The sequence below is a fragment of the Hakea prostrata genome, chromosome 8 (assembly GCF_041222555.1).
Source record: "Hakea prostrata isolate BN-2017 chromosome 8, UWA_Hpros_2, whole genome shotgun sequence".
NCBI lineage: Eukaryota > Viridiplantae > Streptophyta > Magnoliopsida > Proteales > Proteaceae > Hakea > Hakea prostrata.
In genome coordinates this window covers 8,912,111-8,932,524 of record NC_142607.1, presented here as the reverse complement: position 1 = coordinate 8,932,524, position 20,414 = coordinate 8,912,111, and the positions used below count along the sequence as shown (strand labels likewise).

General features: G+C 36.6%; 4 protein-coding genes across 4 annotated transcripts in view; 2 read left to right on the top strand and 2 right to left on the bottom strand.

Annotated features, from left to right (window-relative positions):
* Window positions 1–1,600, top strand: part of AAR3 (defective in cullin neddylation protein (DUF298)) — a 38,371-nt gene extending 36,771 nt beyond the window's left edge. The window contains exons 8-9 of the mRNA XM_089166790.1: window positions 244–338; window positions 459–1,600. Coding sequence (XP_089022916.1) covers window positions 244–338; window positions 459–808 — 445 coding nt within the window. The 3' untranslated portion in view covers window positions 809–1,600. The remainder of the gene's footprint in view (window positions 1–243; window positions 339–458) is intronic.
* A 744-nt stretch (window positions 1,601–2,344) lies between these two features.
* LOC149006698 (E3 ubiquitin-protein ligase MPSR1-like) lies at window positions 2,345–4,075 on the top strand. The gene has a single exon (XM_089166147.1). The coding sequence runs from the start codon at window positions 2,677–2,679 to the stop codon at window positions 3,343–3,345; it is 669 nt and encodes a 222-aa protein (XP_089022273.1). The 5' UTR covers window positions 2,345–2,676; the 3' UTR covers window positions 3,346–4,075.
* A 5,606-nt stretch (window positions 4,076–9,681) lies between these two features.
* On the bottom strand, window positions 9,682–12,447 carry LOC149006697 (myb family transcription factor PHL8-like). Its single transcript, XM_089165655.1, is given in 7 exon segments — window positions 9,682–10,680; window positions 10,764–10,833; window positions 10,937–11,030; window positions 11,110–11,167; window positions 11,258–11,334; window positions 11,431–11,461; window positions 11,463–12,447. Coding segments are annotated over 7 exon segments (1,065 nt in total). The 5' UTR covers window positions 11,565–12,447; the 3' UTR covers window positions 9,682–10,047.
* Window positions 12,448–13,035: 588 nt separating this feature from the next.
* On the bottom strand, window positions 13,036–17,903 carry LOC149006696 (uncharacterized). The gene has a single exon (XM_089165654.1). It carries the CDS (start codon window positions 17,480–17,482, stop codon window positions 16,799–16,801), a length of 684 nt encoding a protein of 227 aa, XP_089021780.1. The 5' UTR covers window positions 17,483–17,903; the 3' UTR covers window positions 13,036–16,798.
* Window positions 17,904–20,414: the final 2,511 nt, after the last annotated feature.

Below are 20,414 nucleotides of genomic sequence, written 5' to 3'. Positions count from 1 at the left end.
GAGTTTTTCCCCATCTTAGATTGTCTGTCTGCTTCCGATGAAATGGTTTCACTGCTCTCCAATGTGTAATATTCTTTTGCTGCACCTATGTTGTTTACTCAGGAGAAACCTTTCCCATGTTCGATTTATACTTTTTGAGTATTATATCTTATCTCGTGGGAAGGGCGTGTCAACCAAGTGACTTCTGGAACTTTATTTTATTTGGTCCAAGTTTGACATTTTCCACAAATTGGTTGATTGTAGTATCATACCATCAAACGGTTGCTGCTCTCTTAGCGTTGGTTGTAACTGTGGTGATACAGAAGCTCAAGCATGCATTTCTGATGATTCTCTACATGGTATGCTAGCCTCTCTTTTTCCCTTTGAAGTGTGAATTCGTTCTTTGCATCTTTTTCTTGTGTATACAGTGTAGTTTGTATGCATTTTTATTGGTGTGTGCGTGTGTGCATGAGTGGCAGGCCTCAAAGTATTTGCAGGGTTAAAGAGGAAGTCATTTATGGACTTTGATCAGCAGGAAGATGCTCCGGAGTATATCAGCTTAAACTCTTCAAATACGAAGCATTCATCGAATTATTCTAAGAGGAACAGAACTTCCATATTAGATACACCTGCAAATTGGGAAGATGATCCACCAGGAAACGATGCAGATGACTGCATGGAAATTGTTAAGAATAATTGTTCTCTAGGCTCATCAAGCAGTAACTCTCAATGTGCAGTTGAAGGTAGTTTGTCAAAGGGCTTTGCAGGACTCCTGTCGACAGGTTCTTGTTTAAAATTTGATCAGAAAAGGAGTGCGTTCTATACATAGTTGTTTGCACCGAACTGAAACCTAAAAATTTCGGCTGAGTGGTGGTGCTGAGTTATATGTTTTCCATTTCTCATGTTATGGGTAGTTTAATTTATTAATGTTCGACTGTATCAAATATTTCCCGGGATTCTTTTGTATTTTTCCTCACTGTTTTCTTACACCAATAAGTGTGTTTGTTGTGAATATTTTTCGCTAAGAAGTGTTGGTCATTGTTAACGAGCCATTTATCTTCTGAACAAGTGGTTAGGATTTTTGCAGTTGCTGAAAGCTTGTTTGGAACAGAACATATGCATGAGGGGATGATTACCTATTTTGCTGATGAGGAAAACCTTTTGGGTGGATCACACAGGCTTGCGATCGAATGTTGTCATGATGGTGAAAAAGAATTAACTTGCAAAGGACATGACTGTCTTGAAAAAGGTAAATTTACATCAATACCCATAAATCAGAACTAGAAAGATAAGAAAAGATAATTACACTGGCCAAAAACGCTTTTCAACAATTCAAAAGTTGTTTGAAAAGTCTATTTCAAATTTGAAGATGATTTTCAATATTACAGCGATTATATTTTGATAATTGGTAATGAGGAGGCTTCTCTACTCTCATCATATTGCTAGGGTTTTTTCTTTTCTTCAGGGCATGCTCAATGCTTTCGGTGGTCAAATCATCATGTGTAATGAAAATAAAATAAAAGTCTTCAAATTATATACGAATCAATCATTTTTATAAAAATATTTGATCATGAATCATGCAGAGCTTAAGAGTAAAATCTTAAAAGGCAACAAGCTTACTTGTCCTTCATTGGAGTCTCGGGTCTCCCGGGAGAGCTCCATATTTCCTCTTTTAGCCTCGCTTCTTGGCAATGTTGAGTACTTCGAGTTTTTATCAACTCTTTTGTCATTTCTCCTTACGAGTCTGGATAACGGATTATCTAATTGTTAAGATAGAACAATGTGTTTCCGTGATAGTTCTCAACTAGTATAAAGATGAGATTTGCCTTTGAATACTATCTACTGTGTGTTTTCTTTCTGTTTTGGTTTATGTGTGCCTTCCCTTCTGAAATCTTGATTAATCCTAGAAGGGTTAGGGAGGAGAAAACTCCTGCTCCAAATGGATTGATCTTTGAGTACAAGTAAACTGCTAACAAAAAGGTTTCCATGGCACCTTCAATATATGCCAAAACTATGTGAGATTTTCATTTTTTTTTTTTTTTTTTGGATAAGATTTAAGCATCCCCTTTGGTCAGCTCACGCAATGATTAAGTTGGCTTTGAGGTGTACTTGTTAGGGTCGCCACCGTTTCATCTTATATGACTTACAGCTCATCATGTCCAGATTTTCCTGCCAACTTTCTTATCTTTTTAAAACTCTTTTCTTTGTACGTTACCTAAAAAAAAATACAATATTCAAGATGAACAAAGAAATTATAGGGTTATTTTCCTCTTGGTGATTATTTCATGGATTTTCTACCAAAAAAAAAAAAAAAAAGACGCCATGCCGATGTCGTAGATTACATAAGGCGAGCAGGATGCACTTGTCCTTGTTCGATTCCCTTCAACGGATAAATCCTGATGTGAATTAGTAACTCAGTTGATTAAAAAAAAAAGAACTGAATTAGTAACTCAGTTGCAGTCTTGCAGATCAGATAAACCTTCTAGATCTTTCTATTTCGCGATTCTAGATGTTTCCACAATAATCTAGTTCAAGTTCTTATTTCTGTGGGTGTTTTTTTATTGATTTTACCAGTCTTCTGGTTCCAGTTCTCTTCTGTGGGCGTTTGTATAAATATATTCTCTGTTACTCGTGTAAGATATTGATTACCCATCTCTCTCTCTCTGATTCTATTTGTTCAGTTCCAAAAGCTTATCAATGGCGGCTAACCCAAGTGAGGAATCGTCGCTGAACGAGCAGCTACCAAGTACGAGAAACAGGAATTTGTCTCTGCTTCTGCCATTAATTATGGGTATGACTGGTTCTCCAAGAAGAGAACCAGAGAGTACTGATTCGGATCAACAAACTGGTGAACGTAATATGGATCGTATAATTCTGATAAACCCTATTACCCAAAGCATGATTGTGATCAATGGAAGTAGGAGTTTGGAAGCTCTGCTTCGAGAAGCGATGAGCAAAGAAGGGCTTCCTCCGGCGTCTAAGGCTTCAATAGAGGCGATGCCCAAGGTAGAAATTACCCAACAAGATTTGGGTAAGGAGTGTACGATCTGTTTGGATGGGTGGGAGATGGGTGAGGTAGTGAGTGAGATGCCTTGTAAGCACAGATTTCATTCTGGTTGTATAGAGAAGTGGCTAGAGTTGCACGGATCTTGCCCTCTTTGCAGGTTTCAGATGCCGATGGAGGAAGAGGAGTGTAGGAAGAGAAGCCGTGCTGATGGTGAAGATGAATCAGGGAGAGAGAGGAGAGCTGAGAGAGGACAGATTTGGGTCACTTTCTCTGTCTCTGATAATATTGGATCTGGTAATAGGGATTCAACAATTCCTGCAACTGAGTCTTTTGAACCTTCACAAGGGAGTCATCCATGAATTTTCTTGGAAGTTATTCCTTTTCTTTCCTTAATTTTCATCTTTTGATGTACAGGAATAAGGGGTTAGGGCAGGATTTTCAATCAAATTTTTTTTAAATTGGTGTGGAATCTTCATGTGGGCAGTTCATAATTTTTGTGTTTGTCGTTATTCTCTCGTTGTTCCTGTGATGGGTTTGAAAGAAATGATACATTTGCAGTGGTGGGTGGGAACCTGAATGGGAAAGTGATACTTAGAAAGCAGGATGTCTGCACCAGTAGAATCAGTTCATGGGGTTTTGATTTAATTTAAGAGGCCAAACTATGCAACAATTCAAGCTAGAGGATCTCTATCAAGCTTGCTTTTCAATGCTCAAAATGGTTGTAGCCTTGTAGATTTCCTGGTGTATTAATCTTCCTCAAGCTTGATGGTGTCATCTCTCTTCAAGAAAGAACATTGGATGTTGGGTCAGTGGATTTTATTTAGATGTCCTCACTTGCTGGTTTAACCATAAGCAAAAACACGAAATCTAGAGTTATATATCAATCTTCCCCACTTGTTTGAAGCCAATGAAATGCATTAAAATCTTGCCCAAAAATTTTGCAGGAAAAGGGTTGAACAAAAAACTGGGTCAGGAACTGTTTCTTGGTTTAAATTTTTTACATGCACCCATTGAAACCAAATCTGAAGGTTTAGCTGCAACACAAAGATTAGTATATTGATGTGAAGAAGATAGAAGCAAAACATAATATGTAACAATCAGAAAAATCCATAGGAAATTACATGTTGCACTTAAATGCAACATACAACAGAAAGAAGAGGATGTTCATGATAAGGAAAGCCATACCCTTTAATAGTTGTATTTCGTTTTTACCAAAAAAAAAAAAAATATATTGTTAGTATTTCGCTCTACCTTGAAAGCTATGGTCGTACACCTTTTGATATGCAACCAAAGAAAAGAGGAGAAAAGAAAACACCAAAAACAATTTAATAAAGTGCATAAAACTCTACTTTCTTGAAAAACCCAAAAAAAAAAAAAAGAAGTTGTAGGTCGTCCTGGAAAATTTAGTAAAGAAGCTTAAATCGGATTCCAACAAGTTCATCTACTTCCATCATTTGTATTTGGTTATTATTTACTAATGAGATAAGTAATTTTATTTATAGAAGTAATTCATGTGTTCTATAAAGATATGATTCTTTACAACAATCACAAGTAATTGCGGTATGATTTTTTATAATTAGGTTGAGAAAGTATAGAATTTTAAATTTTGAATTTAAATTTTAAAATTTGAAATTTAAATATTTAAAGTCCTTAACTTTCATTGGACTCTCTATCATTCTCTCTCAAACTATTGGGCGGGGGGATATTCTCACAGTAGTTTGGATTGATGCTCTAGAAAATTTTGTTTTGTCAATTCTTTTGTAAAGATATCTGCTATGTCCTTATATAATCGCATGCATTGAACCTTGAGAGTGTTATTGAGTACTAGGTCTTTGAGAAAGTGGTAGTCAACATCTGTGTGATTCGTCTTAGCATGCATCATTGGATTTGTAGACATTTGAGTGGTTGAGATGTTATCACAATAGATCAAAAATGGCTTGGGAACCTGGACATTGAGATCTCATTGTAGATAGGATAGCTAGAGAATTTTAGTAGTTGTCATGGCTAGGGTTTTGTATTTTACTTCAGCATTAGAACATGATATTGTTAGTTGTTTCTTGGAAGACCATGAAATCAAATTATAGCCCAAAAATGTACAAAAACCTCCAGTGGATTGGCGTGTATTTGGACATCATGCCCAGTCTGCATCTGAGTAAGCTACCATAAGATTAAATTATGTAGGTTTCAGAAGAGCTCTAACCCTTATTGTATGCTTAATATACTTTAGAATTCTTTTGGTAGCTTGGAGATTATCATTTGTCAATTGGTGAATAAATTAGCATACTTGGTTGACTGCATAATAAATATCTGGCCTGGTTAGTGTTATGTATTGCAATGCACCGAGTATTTCTTTGATATTCAATGGGATTTAGCAATGGTTCACGAGTTGTTGCAGATATTTTGGATCCAAAAGCAATAGGAGTGGTATAAGGTTTTGCAGATTCCATTCCAGTGTTTTGAAGAAGATCCAAGGAGTATTTGTTTTGAGTCAATAAGATGTTAGAGGAATCACACTGCCTCAATACCCAAAAAATAGTGTAATGGGCCTATGTTAGTCATAACAAACTCCTTATTAAGTCTTTGGATGATGGTATGTACTGTAGTGAGATGCTCCCCTATTAGGATGATATCATCCACATATAATAGTAGCATAATTAATCCATAGGAAGTCTTGAGCTTGAACATGGATGTATCAACTAAACTTTGACGGAAGCCTTCCTGAACCAAGCAATATGTGAAACATTGGAATCGGGCACGAGGTGCTTGGCAAAGTCCATATAAAACATTTTTCATGTGGCAAACATGGTTTGGATTGTTAGTTGAAATGAGTCCTTGAGGTTGTTCCATGTATATATCTTTTGTGAGTGTGTCATTGAAAAACGCATTTTTTAACATCCAATTGGTAAATTGGTGAAGAGTTGGAAACTGCTAAGGTCAATACAATTCGGATTGTAGTTGGCTTTACAATAGAACTGAATGTATCATGACAAGGCTGTTGGTTGTATCCCTTTGCAACTAACCTTGCTTTATAGCTTTCAATAAGTCCATCACTCTTTGTTCAGATGAGATATATTCATTTACAAACAAATAGATTCTTACTTTGTTGATAAGGCACCAAAGTCCAAGAATTGGTGTGCATCAACGCATTGTATTCTTCTTGCTTAGAGGAGACCCATCTTTTGTCCTTGGTTGTTGTTTGGAATGTTTTTTGTTATATAGGTATTGAGCTCAGAGACCATCGAAATGCATGGGATATGGGATGCCTTGTTGTCACAAGAGACATAGGCATTTTAAGTTTACTATGGTCGATTTTGCTTCTTGTAGTCATAGTGCAGGCATTTGTAGGAATTGTAAGGATGGGTTGGGTTTCAGGTTTTTGTTGTAGGGGATGGGATGGGATCGGGTGTGGGTGTTGGGTGGGAGGTGGATGGGAGGGGGAGGGCTAATTCGGTCATTGGGGATGAGGTGGGTGTTGGACTTGGTCTATTATTATTAGTAAAGGGTGGGGTGGTAGATGAGGATGATGGAGGCGTGGATTGAGAGGGTTGTAGTGGGGGAGTTTGTAGTTAAAAAGTTAGAAAGATGCTAGGACGTGGAGGTGCTAGTGTTTGAATGGGTGGTGATGACGCAAAAGGAAACTGAGTCTCATTGAAAGTAATATAATGATAAATGTACACTCTACTTGTTGTTTTATCTAAATACCAATATCCTTTATGGTATTGGCTATATCCAAAGAAGATGCACTCAATAGACTTTGGGGACAACTTGTCTTTTCTATGGTTTGAGATTAAGGTAACATACACATCCAAAAGTTCTCAAGTGATTATAGTCTGGCAAAATTTCGAACAACATTTGATGAGACAATTGACCTTGTAATACAAGTGTGGGTAACCTATTTATTAAGTAGATAGCAGTTGTGGCTTCTGACCAATATTTTTGACAGCATCTTTGCTTGAAATAAAAGAGTCAAGTCCATCTCCGTTATATGTCCATGTTTCTTTTTAGAAACTTCATTCCATTTAGGGGTGTGTAGACATGTAATTCTAGAAAGAGTCCACATTCATCAAGAAAATTTTGAAAGCTCTTTTTGTAAGTTCATTGGCTCCATCACATTGAAAATACTTAAAGCTCTTTTTGTAAGCTCTCTCAATGTGGTGAGAGAAAATATTTTCAGCCATGTTTTTGAAATATTTAAAGCAAGCAATGGCATTTAATTTTTATTATGTGGATAAAACCATGTGTAACGATTGTAGTCATCAATAAAAATTATACAAGAGGAATAATCACTACTAGAAAGTGTCTTGGTAGGACCCTACAAATCATAATGTATCAAATGCAATGAATCTATAGCTTTAATCATAGAAACATGAAAAACTAGCTTGTGGTGTTTTTCTAATTGACGTGCATCACAAAAATTATGAGATTTAAAGCAATGAAATTATTGAAGTAAATTAGAAGAATGTAAATGACCTAAAATGATGGACGATGGATGGCCAAACCGACGATGTCAGATCTCTAGTGAATATTGTTCCCATAAAGAGTCAAAGGAGGCACAACTTGGGCCGGTACTATATAGAGATTATATTTAGTTGGTCCTTTCAAAAGTGTTATGCCTGACTTCAAATCCTTAAAACAAGAATGTCATGGGAAAAATCCAATAGAAACATTATTTTTTCAACTAACACATTATTTAAAGATAAGGAATTTAAAAGGAGTTTCAAAGTGGAAGAGCCAATATAAGTAATAGAAAGCTTCTTACCATCCCCAACAGAAACTTGTGCATCTCCTGAATAGTTGGTGGAGTGTTGGAGTAATGATGGATCAAAAGTCATATGTGATGTTGCTTGTGAATCGGAGATCCATTGAGGATCCATTTGTTGAGGCAATTGGTGTTGCTAAATATGAACATCAGCATATGAATTCGGTGGTGGGAGTACCATTGTTTCAGCTTTGAAGGTATCTGAAGTAGCATTTTTTTGGGTTGTTGTTGAGGTACCTGCTAAAAAGAACGTTAGTTTGCTTGAAAACGGGGTCTAAAGCTTGGTTTTGAAGGTTGGGGTTTTGGGAAGATAGTGTTTGGTGATGGACGTGGTTTATTGGGTGTGGGAGACTCAATGTTTTGAAGGGCTGTTAGAGATTGTGGAACAGGTAGAATAGGTGATCGATTCCCATAACCATGACTTAGTCGTTGTTCATGGGTGAGGAGTCTAGCTCATTGATCAACAAAAGTGATGGGATAGGATATGTTTTGGATTGTGATAATGAAATTTGTATAATTATCACCTCAACCATTCAATGTGAAAGCTACCATACTTAGATCTGTCACTCGATCATTGATGGCTGCTAAGGACTCTGTTATGGATTTGATCCAGTGAAGGTAATCTATAATAGAGAGGTTGGCTTTGGTGATTGTCTATAATTCATTGCGAAGAACGGTATGATTTGCTATGGATTGTTGTTGAAACAGTCCATCTAGAAAATCCCAGACGTGTTTTGTAGTTTTGAGGCTAAGTATGTGTGAGGAAAGAGATTCAATTAGAGTTGCAGTGATGCAAGCCCTAACAAAGTGATTTGATTTCCGCCAAGCAAGGCATTCAGGGTTGGGAGTGGTGTTGTTTTCGGCTATGATGGTTATAAGTGAAGTGACAAGAGCTCCATCAAGGTATCTCATTAGATCAGAACTATTGAAGATGGATTCGAGTTGTTCTTTCCATGGCAAGTAATTGGAGCCATCGAGCTTAACAGAAACCAAGTTTGATAGATAGGTAAGGAAAAGGGTGTTGTAATTGCAGGTGTTGTAGCCATGAGATGAGATTCGTAGGCAAGTAGGGAGGAGTTTTGTAGAAGAAATTTTATTGGATCTTCACTAAATCTGGTACTATGAAAGAATTTGTATTAGTTTGAAATTGTATTACTTACCAATAAGGTAAGTAATTTTATTTATAAAGGTTAACTCAGGTGTTTTATAGAGATATGACTCTTTACATAGTCTCTAGTAGTTGAGATAGGACTCTTTACAATTAGGTTGAGAAAGTATAGAGTTTTCAAATTTAAATAAACATTGATGTAACAAATTCCCTCATTCTAAAATATTAATTTTCTTGTAAAAATAATACACATAGATTAATTCTTTAATTATAAGTTTTACTTGGGACATGGAGAACCAATTCTAACTATATCTCACCGGTGCATTTTGTATCTTTCCTGCTTCCACCTACTTTTCTTTGGCATAATAACAAAAAATTTACCAAGTGCACAGACAAAACATTAGATGAGAAAGCTGAGAAAGCTGTCCACAGAATTAGATCATCAATTAATTGAAATTTGAATAACTGGAAATTGATCTATCCAACCGACAATGACTGCATGATTCTTATCTTTTTATTTTTATTTATTTTTATTTTTTTTAATTTTTTTGGGGGTGAGAATTGCATGGTTCTTATCTTTTGCACTAAATTGATAGTTACCTAATAAAGCAACACTGAGGGTGATGGGAGGATATATAAAATTAAATATCAAAAAATAAATATAATAAGAGATAATATAGTTTAATGATATACCTAACCATAAGAAAACAAGTTGAGCCTGAATATTTCTTCTTTTGATGGACATAAGTAGCTTTTATATCAAATTATCTAATATCATATTTATTAATTATCTAAAAATCTGAAATTTATTGGTTTCCTAAGTGGTTGATAAATACTTGGCATTCCTGTTAATTCAGGGTCTCGAGAGATTATAATTTATGTAACTTTAGTCCTTAAACCCAGAATCTTTTGATCATGATGGAACAACCTTACTGTTCTCGAAAATAAATATATTTTCACTAGATAAGATGACAAAAGCTTCTTCATCCCTATATTATATATAGTGGGGCTCAAACACACAATGTGTATGAATTGGAAATACTTACATGAACACTATTGAGTATTTTATGAGCCAAAGACCACCTGGCTATACAATCCCTGGAGTATAAATTGTAAACTATATGAGCTCATACCCCAGTAATGTTTATCTTCACTGTTCAGAGAATAAAGTAGGAGCCTAAGTGCATCAAATACTTAAATACTTGGCTCTGGTTCCTTGTAGTTGAGGTCAAGCTCACGGCAGCTTGATTCCATCTCAATCTGATACTGACTGTTCAGATCAAGCTCCTGTGGAAATCTTAAGTCCCTAAAGGTTTTAGGAGGCCTCTCTTTATGGGTTGATATTCTTTTTGTTGATGGCTTATCAACACAATTGTCATCAGAAATGGTACTTCCGTTTCTCTTTTGTTCACCAAGCTGATCTGATCTGGGCTCATGTCCATCTGTGTTCATCTCCATTGATGGAAGAACAGAAGGCTCCTTGGAGCCATGGACATCTCCATCATCAACCCTTTTAAGTTTTTCATCTCTTCTTGCTGAACTTTCAGAGGATGTTGATGAACAATCCATGGAACAGTCTATGAATCTCATTGGTCTCTTCCTTGAGTTTTGAGGGCTTAAACCGACCCCTGTTTCTGTTAACTCTGAAAATGAAGGAGGACTTGGGCATCTGGAGTTCACCATAGAGACCAATTGACAGAGTTCTGCTTTGGCAGCTTCAATTCCCGCTGAAGAACTATAACCTGCTAGTGTTTCTTGTGCTTTCTTTAATACTGATTGTAAGTACTTCCCTTGAGCTTCAATTCTCAGCTGCAAATGTCTCTGCACCTGAAACACTAGGATTGTGGTTAGCTGGGCACCTAAAACCATAATGGAGGTGGTACTGGTACAATAATGGATCGATGTCCTACCTCGACCTGTTCATTAAGTTTCTTTTGCACTTCCATTTGCATCTGCAGAGCCTGTGCTATCTGTAAACTCCTGAGAAACACATTCTTTAATGAGCTGCCACTTTTCTCATTAATATCTCCCCACCAATAACCCAACTAGTAGAAAGGAGAAAGAGGTATATCTCAGTCCTTACTCATTGATCTGATTATTGTTGTTTCTACAGATTACTTCTCTGCTGGTCTGGCCACTCCGAATCTCAGCTTCTCTGCATTCTACCTCTGCAATATCTGTAATAGAAGCCCATAAAGCATCCAACAGGAGACATGTTGAGGGGATTATTTATGTTTTCTGAGTCAGTAATCTCACCTTCTTGGTTATTGTCACTACTAGTCTCTGACTGCTGATTCTTCCCAAGCCTGTATTTCTGCAATAACCAATAAGAATATTCAATAAGTGCTTATCTTCAATTATGGACTTTAGGCGAAAATCACAGAAACCCAGGAAGAGAAAATGCCTGTAAGTGACTCTTTAGATGATACAATGTAAGCCCAGGGATACACATCAACCTCATCAGAGTCTTAGGTGTCGCTTCTGCCCACATGAGAAGAACAAAAAGAAGTTATATAATTCATCCAACAGTTGCATGATCTTAAACAAATTAATTGGATAAAGAAATTTATTACATACTTTCTGCTCCACCAAGTTGAGTAACTGCTTCGAATGAATCGCTGATGAAGCTCTGGAGTCCATTTAAGCCTAGGCTTTGCATCAGTAGACAGAACTAAACCCATATCTTGGTTTTGCATTCTCTGCAGACCCATTTTGGTTTTTTGAATCAGAGCCACTCTGAAGACTGAAAATTTACATGGGTTTTTGATTCCTGCAACTTTGCTTCAACGTATGGAAGCTGTAGTTCTCTTTATAATTTGGGTTGGGTGTCTCTGACCCTTTGTTCCCCCCCTCCATATCTGGAAACATAAGTGGGGTTATGTAGAAGAGAATATATGCAATGAGCTGGGACTCCCTCTTCCTTTTATTTCTCTCTCCATCTTCCATTCCATGTCATCTTTTTTTTCTTTTCCTCCTCAATTTTCTTTTCCTTTTGGACTTGAAAGAGGAGGAGAGAATCTCTGAGGCAGCAGAAACAGAGAAAGTAGTACAGTTTCAATTTAGTCTCAAAAGGAGAGAAAAGAGGAAAAGTGTCTGGGTTGTTTTATGTTCTTGCTGTTTTCCCACTTCTCCTTTTACTCTCTTTGCTCGATTCTCTGCTTCATTAGGTAGCCCCACCATGATAAATAATGGGTTCAACTTTTTTCCAGAGAGAAGCATTGAAGAAAATTAATGGGAATACTTTAATTGATTTTCTTTCCCTTTTATTTTTCTCTCTTTCAGGTATCTGAAAGCTTAAATCCGTCAGTTTTTCCTCCTTTCCTTCCTTCATACCCCTTCCCCCTTCTTTCCAAAGGAAGATGTGCATTGCGGAGTGGGTGGCAGATTCTTTTTGTTCTTTCTAGGGGAGGGAATCAAAGAATCTAGTCCTAGATCTTAAAGACAAAAACTTATCTTATTTTAATTCATGAATAGATAATGGAAAAATATTAGGTAAAGTGAGAACAGTTGATGAAGCTTAATAGATTTTAAAAAGAACTAGATTGGAATCCCAATCAACTTTGAAACTGCATGATTGCCTCCAGATAGCACAAAATCGTTCCACTCAAGAGAGATGGCCTACAGAATTATGGACAAACAGAGATTCTTGTGAGCAGAGATCCTCCATTGAGAAAGCCTGCAAGGAATTAAAAACTAAAAACTGAAAACCAGGAACTCGTTTTATTTAAGAAACCCATTTGTCTGAAACGGGTAAAAAATGCCTCTCATCATCCCTATTGATAATAATAATAAAAGAAAAGGAACATCTTGATGAAACAAAAAATAATGGAATTGATCCAATTCTTGTATTCTCTACGACTCTGCTGTGAATGGAAAAGTAATTGATTTTGTGATTCCTCTAGAAGAGCTGAACTCGTTAGAATCACTTTAACCTTCAATTGCTCAAAAATACAAAACAGTTAAAGTGGGGCTTTCTAATGGTCCCAACATCTGATGTAAAAAGAGAGAGAATTGTTTGAACTGATAAGAATCTTCTAACTCAAGGTAGGCAACAGAGTCCATCTCCCCCACCCCTAAAAGAAGATCTTACATGTTCTGCTAATGAAAGCTACCTATTCTGTTATGAAGTTTCAATATTAGCAATATTAGCAACAACAACAACAGCAACCAAAAAAAAAAAAAAAAAAGGCAAATTCTGTAACGTACTCAGAAGGGAGTCTTAGCTTTTAGCCTGTAATCCATACCTTAGCAAGAGAAAGGAAAAGCAACAATGGAAAAAGAACAAATAAAGAATGTTTGAGTAGATCAGGATCAATCTCATATTCGTTGGGCTGCGGGCATCATTTTGATGGCTCGAATCAAAACTCAATGATTGATCTCCAAAATGCTGCCATCTCAGTGCCATACACACCATTCAATTGGTCGACTGCATTGAGGAACAACTTTCAAAGATTCAAAGGTGTGAACTGTGAAAGATCATCTATAGAATTACTAAAACAACTCTGGAAAATCTAAGTCAATCAAACTAAAGAATGATTAAGATCTCATGATATTGACATCTCAGTAAGAGAATTTCTCAGGGCATTTCAGCTGGGGTGCGAACTCATTCTTTGTGTACGTATATACATTTGATTTATTTGCATTCTTATGTTGCTCTTCTGAGGAAAACCCTTGCCAAATACTTCCAACCCTCTGATTCATCACATTCTTATTGGTGGTCGGATGAATCATTCTTACTGGTGGTCAGAACAAAACTGAGAGCAGTAAGATCAAAATGCCTACAGGTAGGTCAGCCATAGAACTTCAACATCTAATTTGTTGTCACACTAGATGCTGGATCTCTACTCTCTAGAGCCACTCCCCTGAATTCAGTCTTCCACAAGAAAGTTCTATCTGTTTGAAGTTGAGAAATAAGTCGGCACAGAAAAGGAATTTGACTGATAGAGGCCATGAAAGCTAATCACCTTGTAGTTTTGTTATTCCTCATTTGTAGTTCATTATTATGGGAATCTGATGACCAAGAAGAGAATACATAGCTGTGGCCCTCAAAGGTTTGAAAACATGGAAAAGGAAAGCAATTTCAGTACCTTTCTCTTTAACCAGGCTGCTGTACTTGCAGCTTCTTTCTCAACTTTAATATATTCCAAAACAAGTAAAGGAGATTCTGGGATGATGCCTGATGACCCCCAGTTACTTTAGTTAGTAGGAGAAGGTCTGGTGAATCAAAAGTCATCTAAGCAATCCAGAGAATCAAAAATCATAAGAAGCAAAGGTACCCCATCAATTATTATTCTCCAAGGGACCCATTAGAGGAGCTATTAGAAAACCCAAAAGCAATGGAAAGATGAAAAGAATGTCGCTTCAGGAATCAGGAAAAGAGATATTAAAAAGGATCTAGGCACCACAAGATAATTCAAATAGATCATTTATAGTTTAATGGATGGCATACAACTACATTATTACTTAATAAAGACATAAGCATTGCGTCACTTCTAATAAGCATGCTTTTATGTGCTTGTATGTGCTTTGCGTCTTGTAGAGAGAAAGAGGCATGTGGGGTGTTAAAAAACGTATTGCTGTCTATAGATGCAAATAATACAACCATACACCCAGTTTCAGGTTTGACCCTATGGTTTCCAACAGAACGTGATCCACAAGGCAAGAGTCAGGATGGCAACTGCCTCAAGAAGAAGAAAAGAAAAAAAAATACATGCACAACAGCATGATAATCAATACTTGGTTAGGCTCAGTTATATCTCAACAGTCAGGCCTGTTCACTGGATAAATGCTCCCAGCACCATACAAGATACAACAATTATGCAGTAATCGCTTTACAAGGCCTGGTTTAAGAATTAAAACTGTCGGCAGAGATGATAATGATCATGATTGGAGAGTAAGTTAAAATGACAATAATTTCAGCATGTCTCAAGTCAATCAGCTTTTTGGGCAATGATCTACTGAATGCTTCCATACCAACCAAAAACATTACAGATTGAACTTACTGATTCATATGGATTTACACAGATACACTCTAAATAATGGCCTTCAGGTCCAAGATACATAATTCATCTTGTATATTTTACAGAGCTCATATGGAATGAAGGCTTCTGGTCACTTGCATAAACCATGCAAGCGGATACAGTTGGCAAGGTAGAGTTAATTGCTCCTTCAATCAAACAGTGAGTGTCACATTTCATGGTATAGCCTACCATCCATAAGAATTCAACATGTTTGTTCTTGACCCAACAATTTGGCCAGGACAGAAGGGGCAAAATAAAATAGTGCTAGAATATGCACCCAAATTGTTGTGGGACTTGAAGTTCTCTGTTAAAAAGCTATACCCAGACCTAGACTCCTATTGACTGACAAGACTGATATTGGGTTCATGCAAGAACTGAATGAAGAGCAGTTGAGAACCTGGAAACAGTAGTCTACAGGAAATTCAAAGTATCAAAAACCTGAGTAGAAAGTACAGCATAAAGAATATAAGTTTAGCCACAACAAAAAGAATCAGAAATAAAATTATATGGATCACTAGCAGTTGGTATTTGTGCTGGGTCCACAGCACAAGAAGCAGTCTGTAAGTGAAGTAGGAATAATGAATCAAGAATTAGTTGAACGGAACGAGATAATTAAATGCTATGCTATGATTTTCATCCCCAATTCCAACATGAAAAGATTCTGTCTTTGAAGGGAGTAAACTGTCGAGGATAACAATTTCAGAGAATCATCTGTTGAAAGTAGATCAGACTCAAATTCGAGGGGCAAATAAAAGTGATATCAATAATGGCACCTGCCAACTTCAGGTATAACTTAGGAAGCTATTCTCATGCTTTCTCAATTGAATAGTTGGCACACTTTCAGTCACCTCGGACCAGATTCTCTTAGTTCAGTTGTCCTTTGGGGGAAAACATCTACCTGAGACAAATCCACAAGCATATATAAAAGAAAAGTTTCTACTTATTGCTGGAAGTGAATATTATGGTCATGATCATTCAAACAGCCAGTACTTACAATATAACAAGCAAAGAATCAACTTCAAACCATATAGCCACCGTAGCCAAGACAAATACAGATGGCATGCACTTAAGCACACACAAAACACATGCATGCAACACACACATAGAGACAGAGAAAGATAGAGGTGAATCCATTTCAAGTTGTATGAAGACCACCCAAGTTAAGCAGATACACAAAAGGGTAGTGACTGGTTAAAGATTATTAACTAAGTAGAACGGATTCTTAAGATAAATTAGCCTTAAAGAAATAAAAAGTAAAGCAAGAGAGCAGAGCAGAAATTGTTAGAAGTTTCAACTGGGAGTGGGGTCAAAGGATTGATTAGAAGTTTATATACTAGAGAAGTCCTAGGAACCCTAAAGATCCATCAGTGCAGTATACAGCATAGGCACAATTCTTGGTGATACATCAGAATATCATAAGCAGAGGCCGGGCCCTTGACTAGATTGACTTGATCACCATCAAAAACATTGTTCGCAACATCACTTTTGAAGCATTTAAGATGATTCTAATCTGATATCAGAAACCTAAATAAACATTCAGCACTCATCCATACAAACAAAATATTATCTTCCTTTAAATATCTTTGGCCCCGCAACACCCCAACCGCACAGTCATAGAAAAACAGAACCCATGAAAAACCAGTAATCAAGCGGCCTGAAAAAAATTGCAATTATGAAGTGCCTGATGAAAGTTCAAAGGAAATTACCGTTTCAGAGAAATGCATCTTATAATACTAGACAGATAAGATAAGAAGCTAATGCTCAGATTAAACTTCCAGGGACAATCCTTACAAGCTTATTTTGCATCTGACTTATTTAAATACAGTATAGTTCAGGAAAGCTTGAGTATTCAAGCAGTATTTTCTCCAGGTTGAAAACTATCTGCTATACGAATTCCTCTTCATTAGTGACCATTAATTTTTCCTCTACTTCTTGATCTTTCTGAGCTTCTTCGGTCCCGGAACTTCCATCCTACCGATTGGGCAGCCGCATCTGGCACGGAAAACGATGACAGCCCTCCCATTTGCAGGCGCCATCTTCCTTAATTCATTCTCTAATTCCTTATGCTGTTCCTGTACAAATTCAAGCAGGCCCTGCACAGTACTATCTTTACTCACGGAAGTATTCGAATTCTTCAAATTCTCTTCAGTCTCAATCTGTATGTCAAACTCCACCGAGTTACGGAGGCCGCGACAGCTTGGGTTTCTACATTTCTTACCAGTTCTCGCCCATTTAGTGATGCCCCAAATGCCCAATGTTGCAAAGAAAAAGCTAAGCCCCATCGATGCATAGACCATTGGAGCTCGACATACCTCGTCTTTCACTACAGAAAGAATCGCCTCAACAACAACAGAAACGCCATAGCAGAATAGTTTAACATATGGAAATACCAAAAACCCAGAAGCACCAATGACAGCAACGAAGATCAACACATCAATCGCTGCAGCTCGAGATTGATTGCAAGGCGGAACCTTTAAAGGGTTCATCGAATTTGGCTGCTTTCTGTTTCTTTGGAGTTGATGATTTGGAATTGTAAAAGGGTTTGTAGCCATGTCAATGGGGCGATCAGAAAACTTGCAAAATGAAATCAAGCTGCGGGAACAGACCATTGGGGTAGAAACCAAATAATCATAGAACTCAACAGATCTCTGATCGAAAACCCACCGACCTACCTTGATCCGAAAACAATACAAAACCCACCAATCTAGAAATAAATTGTGATCAAACCCATTACAAAAAAAAAAAGTCAAATTGGGACAAGTTCGACTACACCTGGAATTTTTGAATCGGAATTGAATGAACCTAACTTTTCAGATTGTGTTATTCCTTGGAGCGATCATCAATTCTGAATTCCTAAGAGATCAACTTCTTATAAAACCAAGATTGGCGATGGGAAGGGCAAGGGTTGGAGATTGAAGACAGACTAGAATCCTCGATTGAAGAAGAACATGGGCGAAAAGAGACAAACACAAAGACGTGGCGGAAGACAAGAGAGTCATACTGCTCAGCTCATCTCTCGAGTTCCTTTTGTCATCTAAAACGGCTGTTTAGCTTTGTGGTCCATATGCACTCTATATAAACCTAATTATGTAATAATAATAAACTAATAATTCTATCCAACTCTAATAATATTCTCCTTTTCTAAACAAAATCCCATTTGATTAGATTCAAATTGAATCTCAAATAAATAAAAACATAGTTATTTAGCGTTTAGCAATTTTTTTATTATTATTATTTAGAAAGAACTGGGCATGCAAGCACAGTATTTCATGTTGGCACTCGGCGATATATCGCCGTGTTGCCCAAGTTCAACACAAAACTTGCAATCGAAACAACAGATACAAAATGTCACCGGAAATCGGGATTTTTTGTCGAATCGGAGAAATGTCGACGAAATCAATGATTTTATCGCCGGCGGCATGAGTACAACCGTCAGCTGGTGCGTTCTAGCGCCGAAAGAGAGGAAGAAAATAACTGATACAAGCCGCAGCTCTTCCAATTTTTCGACGGACTGAATATCCGGTCGTCTCTCCATTCGCCGGTAACAAAACTAATCCAAAACCCCCTCTCTCTCTCTCTCTCTCTCTCTCTCTCTCACCACCACCACTGCTAGCCTGCAAGGGCTGCAACTCTTCTCCCGCATGACCTCACTACCTCAGTCTGCGATCTCTCCCTTTCCAACTGTTCTCCTCCACCGCAGCCTGCAACTCTTCTCCTGCATCGGCATGACCTCAGTCTGCGATCTCTCCCTCTCTCTCTCAATTTGCGACCCTCAGTCTACGATGGTGTACCGTCTTCTCTTCAAGCTACTCTCACAGAGTCGCCCCACTAAATGTCGGCGACCTTTCGCCGACTTTTCGGGGTTTCGATGGTGTCGTCGACCACTAACACGGTGACACCAACCAATAATTCGGACCTCGCATGCAGGACCCAACAGAAAAATAAAATAAAAAATAAACTAATTTGGCTTAGCTAATACATCAGCCTCAAGAATAATGATATTTTCCTAGGAATATAATGATGCTTTTGATTTTTAAATATTCCATATAATTACTTAGCATTGATCACCCAAAATTTCATTATAAATAAAACTCTTACAAATTCATCTAAAGATAATTTTTGCCACCCACATTATGCATTTTTTTCTTTTCAAAAAAAAATGCATTATAAGTATTTGTTAAGGTCAAAGAGAGTTTTTTTCTTCTTCTTTGTAGTAATCGAGGACTTCATAGAAGACTTTACATATACAAAGAAGAGGTTTCGGGCTCAAGAAGATTTTAACTCAACATTTTATTTAATGAGGTGTTGATTTTCACCGACTAGTCTATTTTGTGATTCAAATCAAAGAGATTGATTGAGAATTAAATAATAGTTGGTTTTTTAGAATGTTTTAGTTGTCAAATTTCTAACTACAATAAGGCAGAATGGGAAATGATTACATGCCGGAACAAGGAAAGTCCATTTAGCCCATTAATTTTAACACCTAACTCTTTTGTTGGGTAGGCTATAATTGATGTGATGTGAATGAAAATAATGAATTCTTTGATTTATAGGTTATTTATCAACACTATTGATTTTCTATAAGAAAGAATGTTATGTCTTTGGTAAAATTAGAGTATGAAGGGGCTCTATAGAAGGGAAAAAGAAAATTTTGGTTTTACTTCAACCACAAAAGAAAATTTTGGTAGGAATCATTGATTTGACTCAAGATCTTTCCTAGTTTTGTTTTTTTCTTCTTTTTTCTAATTTTTTTTAAGAATTGCAAACAACTATGTCAAATTGAAGACTTTATATTCCTCAAATGGTCTAATGACATACACCACACGAAATCGAGGAGATGATTAACTCTATTTGAAAAACTAGAAATGCCATCAATTGAATATCAATAATTTTAGGGCCTATTTGGTTACGTGAATTAAGAGATTTCAAATCTCTGGATTCATGAATCTGAGAATTATACCCGTTTGGTTGTAAAAATCTCTAGTTTCATGAAATCTAGAGATTTACCCTTTTATACTAAAAACGTGAATCTGTAGATTTATGGGTAAGGGGTGAAATTCAGAGATTTCAGAAAAGCTATACATTTGTTCATTCACAAAAATCACGTCGATCAAATAGTTTTTTAGGATGAATCCACAGATTTCATTCCACAACCAAACATTTAATTTTATAAATTATGACTCCATAGATTTGAAATTCTCTAGATATTTGAAATCTCCAAACTCATGTAACCAAACAGGCCCTTAAAGATTACTTTTGAACACGGACATTAGTGCACAACATCAAGAGAGAAGAAAGTTTGATTCTTCAAGTTTGTCACCTCAAAGGTTAATAAAAAATAATTAAATAATTTTAAATATTTGAACACCTTCAACCCTATAAAAATTAGATTTATGATTATCATGGGAGCTGTAAAAATCTAAGGCAGAAGAAATTCTAATTCTTCAATTTTACCCCCTTCAATGTTCAAAGGATAATCTAATAGTTTACCAAAAAAAATATTTTAATAATCTTAAGTAATTAAAATTTAAGAAAATATAT

Bases quoted from the DNA above. Each gene is read 5' to 3' on its own strand.
- LOC149006698 (XM_089166147.1), top strand. From the start codon at position 2,677: ATGGCGGCTAACCCAAGTGAGGAATCGTCGCTGAACGAGCAGCTACCA.
- LOC149006696 (XM_089165654.1), bottom strand. From the start codon at position 17,482: ATGGTCTGTTCCCGCAGCTTGATTTCATTTTGCAAGTTTTCTGATCGC.